Source organism: Helobdella robusta (assembly GCF_000326865.2).
Source record: "Helobdella robusta unplaced genomic scaffold HELROscaffold_10, whole genome shotgun sequence".
NCBI classification, from domain to species: domain Eukaryota; kingdom Metazoa; phylum Annelida; class Clitellata; order Rhynchobdellida; family Glossiphoniidae; genus Helobdella; species Helobdella robusta.
This window is the reverse complement of record NW_008703571.1, coordinates 1370718-1377974: the sequence shown is the minus strand read 5'-3', so window position 1 is coordinate 1377974 and position 7257 is coordinate 1370718. Positions and strand designations below refer to the sequence as shown.

Sequence of the window (7257 nt, the reverse complement as noted above, 5' to 3'; positions counted from 1 at the left end):
GAAATTTTATTAAGATTTTTTTTTTATTAAAACACAAAAAAGCAAGAAAGATAAAAACAAAGTAGATATAAATGTAATAACAATCGTTAACAAACAAACAAAAAGGTAGAAAGTTCAGGTTGCAGGAACATTCCGATAAGAATTTTAACATCTTTTACTGCCAATTTTATTAAATTACGATAATGACAATTCAGAAAATAGAAGAGAAAAGAGTTGTTATCTCAGCAGAAAATTCATAATATAATTTAAACTTCCATAAACAGCAAACTTTTTTTAAAATCGACACAATTTTAACTCTGACTCAATTTTATTTCAACCAAAAAAATCATCATCACTGTTGCCAGCAGCTTCCCCATTAACACACACACACACACCCAATACACGCATATCAACACTTACGCGCGCACACACACACACACACACACACACACACACACACACACACACACAGGCTAAAAGGAATATTACGGATATGGTAAAATAGATTGAACGACAGCAAATTGACCAGATATCATCCAATCAGCTCTCTCCTCTTTAGCTCTCTGAACAGCTTCATGCGTCACTCCAACCAGCGTATCAGACTTGAGAGTCCTCAGGCAGCAGAAAGATGAAGGGTGGAAGCCATTGAGGACTTTTCCAAAACAAACTGTCGGATCCCACTTCCTGTCTCCAGTCACTTTGCGATAGTTCAAATCTCCTTTGAATATGACGAGAGTGGACTCTGAAAGCTGTTGGTAGAGGTCAGGGGCTACAGAGTTCATGAGGTCAAACGTATCAGGTAAGGTCCAGAAGTGATGAGTGGTGAAGATCCACTGGCCTGCTTCTATCCTGGCCTCCCATAAGTTGGCCAGTTTCAAAAGTTCTGCTGAGCCCGACTGTTTCATCCATTCAAAAGACCAATACCAATCATCATTCGTCACGTCAGATACGAACCAGGGAATTATTTTCGCGTGAAAATAAATTTTTTGAACTCCGAAGATGGCGCTAAAATACTCAGCCAGACATAAGTCAGAGAAAAGTTCAAAACCAGCATTGTCAAGGACAAAATCGATTCTGTTCATGTCAGTTTTTGGCATGTAACTGATGTGTGGATTGTTGTTGACGACAGCATTGTTCGTCTTCAGAAGGACGAGGTAGTCGAATATTTTCTGGACATCATCTTGTAGCACGTAACTTTTCAGTAGGTCCAACTGCATGAGAACATTTGATAGCTGGTTGTTGGCTTCACCACTGGATATAGAAAGGTCGCATTTGTTGCCCCACACTGATGTCTGAAGGTGAAGGTCAGGTATTGGTGGGGATGTACATTTGGTTATATTATTAATATTTAAACTGATTGAAATAAAATTTATTTAAAATTATAATCTTTAAAAAGTATAGAAGACCGTTCGTTGACTCAAATTTATCATAAACAAACAAATAAAAGACATAAATTTAAATACAACACAGTACAAAGAAAACAAAACTGACGTATAGAAGGCTCTTGAATAGTGCTTCTGATGTTGTTGAATCATTGAGTGTACAGTTGATGTTGCTAAGAAGGAAGGAAGATAGTGAAACGATGGCATCCAGTGATTCTATCAGTGCCAACTGTTTCTGACCTTTGAATGGGTCCAAGTTTCTAAGATAATTACTGAAAAAATTTTTTTATAGAAATATTTAAAAAAATATGGAATAATCTGAAATTTTTTAACTTTTTATTAATTAATTAATTAAATTATTTAGTTATTTATTAACAGAACCACCTGGTTAAAGATATAGATGCAATTTTCCTGTAGCAGTAGCATTCAGCCAACAGCCAGGAACTTGTGAACCAGGAAGCTTGTGGCGTAGGCGAAGTTAGGGGCACAGATAGTGGGGATGGATCGGTGCATTCGATGGGGTTCTCCACTAAATTAGGGATTTGAATGCGCTGGTTCCATGCCTCGGTATCCGGACAGTCCTCTTCTAGAAGTGTGAATGGTTTGTCGGTCTGAAGCTCACTTCTCAATCTGGATATTTTTCCAATAAAGTCTTTCAGTTCTTCAATTCCTGCCTGAAATGTCAAAAAATTTTAAATTCAAATTTAAATATTTTTTAGTTAATTATAAAGTTTAGTTTCATTGGAATCTTTAAAAACAAAAATAAAGCAACATTTTAAAATTGAATTTACAAACATTAAATAAAAATAAAACTAAATATAAAAGTAAAATCAAAATCTATTACTGATTAGTGATTAGAATGTAACCAAAAAATGAAATACTAAAAAAACGTCTGAAAATAGTGAAAATGACATTAGGTAATAGTTAAAATTAACATTGAAATTGGACTTGCATACCTCACCAAACTGCCCTCTCACAAAACACTTGTCTCTATAAAGTACGTCAACAATCTTTGTTAAGATAACAGGCAGGCGATCTTTGATCGACGGATAAGCAAAGTCACTAAAAAATTAATATAATAAAAAATAAATTAATAAATGATTGAATAAAAATGTAATTATAAATATTTATTTGTAGGTGAAGTGGAATTTAAATAGCAAATGAGATTAATGAAAATCAGGTTAATAAATAAGATAAAATAAAAAATAAGATATTATATGAATAATCATAATTATAATAATATATTATATTATAATTATAATATATATAAAATAAATTAATTCAATAATAACAATATAAATATATTATATATATTAGATATATTATTATTATGGCGTCGAGACCGGTTAAAGTTTGCGAGTTGTTATATTTTGTTAAAAATAACTCGGAATTACTAGACAATGATTCGTTTATTTACAATATAAGCGAATTTTATAACGGTGTTGAATTAGATTATGCAATAAAATTGTTAAAAACTGAATTTGAAATGTTAAATTTGGAAAAGACTGAAAAGTTCCCTTCACGTGGCAGTGGCGGCAATAAACGTGATAGGTTAATTGAATGTTTAAATTTGTACAAATACTGTAAAGAAAATAATTTATTAGAAAAAATGTCTGATTTTTGTAGTACTAACATGGATAGAATTCCGAATATAGAAAAATGGATAAAATTAAATCTAGAATACGTCAAATGTGATTTGAACCAGTTATTAATAAATCAGCAGACCCAGTTAAATGATATGTTAAAGTCGTTTTGTGTTGACATTGAAAACTTGAAAATTAAGTTTAATAATTTTGAAAATGTAATTAAAATTAATAACGATAACAACAACGTTGAAATTGAAAATCTGAAATTTAAGTTCAATAGTTTTGTAAATGTTAATAAGGCTAATTTGACTAATTTAACTTCTACTAGTCGACCTACTAATATGCCTTTAAATGCTAATAATATTAAAGTTAACACTAATATGTCTTTAAATGCTAATAATAATAAAGTTAGTAACACTGTTAACCAGTCAAAAATTTCAACAAATACTACTCCTGTGACTCAATGTTGGGGTGACCGTCATTTTTTGGGTTTTTCTGTATGATAGGGAATATATTTGGGAGACTTATAGGCCGTATGCTTATGATATTAGGTGTTGAATATAGTGACTGTGTGAGTTTTAAGAATAATTATATATAAATTTGTTTTGGGTTATTATTTTGATTTTTCTGGACGATAGATGGTGTGTATAGAATTTTTAAGTGATTAAATATGTTACATAGGATGCGGTAAACACCGGAACCGGGTGTATTCACCATAATTTTGGATTTGAAATTTTGAATGTTCTTTCTTTCGATTTTTTTGAACGATAGGGGGCATAAATGGAGAATGTATATATATCTATCTATCACTTGGGATGTTCGGAACACTTTAACCGTTTGGGATTTTCGTAATTTTTGATTTAAAAAAATTTTTTTCTTTCGATTTTTTGAATGTTCTTTCTTTCGATTTTTTTGAACGATAGGGGGCATAAATGGAGAATGTATATATATCTATCTATCACTTGGGATGTTCGGAACACTTTAACCGTTTGGGATTTTCGTAATTTTGGATTTAAAATTTTTTATATGTTTTTCTTTCGATTTTTTTGAACGATAGGGGGTATAATTGGAGGATCTATATATATGTGTATATCACTTGAGATGTTATGAAGGGTCTGACCGTTTGGGATTTTGAAATGATGGGTTTTAAATTTTAAAGTTTATTAATCTTTTACATTCTTTTAGTTATTATTCCTTAATATCAGCGGCCACTCGTGTTACTGCCACTAGTAAGTCTTTAATTGATAACATATTCACGAATAATATTTCTAATCATAAGTCTGGTATTATTTTGTCATCTTTCTCAGATCACTTCCCAATTTTTACTTCATTCTTAACTCATGGTTTAACTATACCCGAACGTTCAATTACTTCTTTCAATTACTCTGCTTATAATATTTCTAAACTAAACATGTATCTTTTGAACTATGATTGGTCTTGTATCTTGAACTGTTATAATACTGATTTAGCTTTTAATTCATTTTTAGACATTGTTAAAAATGCAATCATTACAAATTGTAAATCTTTCCGTAAGAAATCCCTTAAGAGGAAGCCGTGGATTACTAAGGGTTTGATTATTTCATCTGCTAATAAAAATAAATTATATAAAAATTTTTTGCTTTCCAACTCTTTATTAGATAAATTAACATATATTAAATATAAGAAAATTTTTTCTAAATTATGTAAACTGTCTGAAAACCTTTATTATAATTATCAGTTTTTAAATTGTAAATCTAACAGTGGACATACTTGGAAGTTATTGAAATCTTGCTTAGGTCTTAATAATATATCACCAACTTTTAATATAATGATTGATAACCATTTTATTATGGATGATGTTTTATTGTGTAATTATTTCAACAATTATTTTTCGTCATTAAACAATGTTAATAATTCATCTGACTGTACTTTTGATTTTATAAGGTTTATGGGTAATCATGTTTCTGATTCATTTGTTTTGTTTGAATGTCTCTCGTTTGAAATTATTGATGTTGTTAACAATTTTAAATGCACTCATAGTTGTGGTGATGATCTTATTTCAAATTTCTTACTAAAAAATATCATTCATAGTATTATGTCACCTTTGCTACATCTAATTAATCTATCTTTTAAATGTGGTCTTTTTCCCAATTGTCTTAAGATTTCTAAAATCTTACCATTATTTAAATCCGGGGTTCGCCATTCTATTAACAACTACCGTCCTATTTCTATTCTTTCCAGTATATCTAAACCAGTGTCGGGCAACCAGTGTGCCTCGGCACACTGGTGTGCCGCGAAGAATTCTAGGTGTGCCGCGAACATTTTTGTAGGTATTTATTCGAAGTTTTCGTCAAAGTATTGCTGTTCTCACTCACTTTTAACTCAAAGTAACTTTATTTAATTTAAACATATTTTTATTTAATTTAAACATATTTTTATTATATTTGTGTGTTTTCTAAACTCTCTCAAAACTAGATGGAGAGATTTCTAATTAGAGAAGGTGCCAGTGATAAACAAAATCAAAACGAAAATAATGAAGATAAGAAAATATTAAAATCAACTGGAAATAAGAGGAAATACGTTGAAGATTATCTCAAATATGGATTTATACCATCTGTTAATGATCCATCACTGCCGTTTTGCTTAATTTGCCTAAAAACCCTCAGCAACGAAACAATGGTGCCAAGTAAACTGCTTCGACATATTGAGACAAATCATCAGGAGCAGATGAACAATCCAATAAGCTACTTTGAAAATATACGATCAAGTTTTCAAAAGCAATCAAAAAAATTCAAGAAATTTATGACCACCTCAGATGAAGCTCAAACAGCTAGTTACATGATAGCTCAACTCATCGCTCGAAAGAAGAAAGCTCACGCGGAAGCAGAGGAAATTATCTTGCCTGCTTTAAAAATTGTGGCAGGATGTATGTTAACGAATGATGCTATGGAGAAGGTTAAGAAAATTCCACTATCATCAAAAACTATTGCGAGAAGAATTGAAGATATGTCAGAAGATATTGAGTTGCAAATAAAACAATCTTTTAATGATTCATCAACAAAATGGGCTATACAGCTTGATGAAACCACAGATATTAGTAATAAAGCTCAATTGCTGGCATTTTTGAGGTTCGTCGATACAGGAAAAATTGTGAATAACTACTTTTTTTGTAAAGAATTAAAACAAAGAACGACTGGTGCGGACATTTTTGAATTAGTTGATGAAAATGTTATGAAGTATAACTTGAGATGGGAAAATTGTGTTAGCGTCTGTACGGATGGAGCTCCTGCTATGAAAGGTTCAAGAAAGGGATTGATAGCACATGTCATAAAAAAAAATCCAAATATCAAATTTGTTCACTGTAAGGTTCATAGAGAAATGTTAGTGTCAAAGTCGGTTCCTCCCATCCTTGTCACAACTCTAGATGAAGTTGTCAAAGTAGTCAATTACATCAAATCAAGTGCTCTTCGATCGAGAATTTTTTCAACATTTTGTGAAGCAATGGATTCCGATTATACAAATTTATTGTTTCATACTGAAGTCAGATGGTTGTCGAAAGGCAAAGTTTTAAATCGATTTATTTCAATGAAAAATGAAATAATGGCATTCATTGATAACGAAGAGATTAATTTTCCTTTCATGATGAGTGATGTTTGGTGGTTACGAGTTTCATTTTTGGGTGATATTTTCGACAAATTAAACAGCCTTAATTTAAATTTGCAAGGTGCTCAGGAGAACATTATCACTATCTCCACCAAGTTGAAAGCGTTTAAGGAAAAACTCAGCTTATGGAATTTAAACATTGCTAAAGAAAACTTTGCATCTTTTCCGATGGTTCAAGAGAATCCATCAAAATCTATTATCAAAAAAGAAGTCGAAGAAACTTTGACATTACTATCCGCTTCTTTTGATAAATATTTTCCTAACTTGGACGTTGAAAAGATGGAATGGGTAGTTAACCCATTTATGCACTGTGAAATTCAACATCTGGAAGAAGAAATGCAAGAAAACTTAATTGATTTAAAAAACGATTTAGTTTTCAAAAGACTATTCACTGAAAAGGAGCTATCTGAGTTTTGGTTGTGCTTAAACTCCAAATTTCCTAAACTTAGTAATGCGGCCATCGAATCATTGTTGCCATTTGGAAGTTCCTACCTGTGTGAGCAAGGTTTTTCAACACTCACAGAAATGAAGTCTAAGAAGCGCGAAAGACTTCAAATGATAGATGAGGAGATGCGCGTTTGTCTTTCACAAGTACATCCCCGTATTGATTTGATATGCTCTCAAAAACATCGCAATGCTCGCATTGACTATGTTAATTTTATATTGAA

At 31.3% G+C, this 7257-nt stretch overlaps 2 protein-coding genes across 2 annotated transcripts; one reads left to right on the top strand and one right to left on the bottom strand.

The window, feature by feature from the left end:
• HELRODRAFT_190024 (hypothetical protein) lies at positions 1-5248 on the bottom strand (the record flags this gene model as incomplete). The annotated part of the gene is made up of 6 exons (XM_009011842.1): positions 1-333; positions 359-1271; positions 1471-1633; positions 1746-2035; positions 2318-2423; positions 5145-5248. The coding sequence occupies 5 exons, from the start codon at positions 5246-5248 to the stop codon at positions 465-467; spliced, it is 1470 nt and encodes a 489-aa protein (XP_009010090.1). The 3' UTR covers positions 1-333; positions 359-464.
• A 1677-nt stretch (positions 5249-6925) lies between these two features.
• Positions 6926-7216, top strand: HELRODRAFT_71552 (hypothetical protein; the record flags this gene model as incomplete). The annotated part of the gene is made up of 1 exon (XM_009011841.1): positions 6926-7216. A coding segment is annotated over one exon (291 nt), but the record flags the coding sequence as incomplete, so codon positions are not given.
• Positions 7217-7257: the final 41 nt, after the last annotated feature.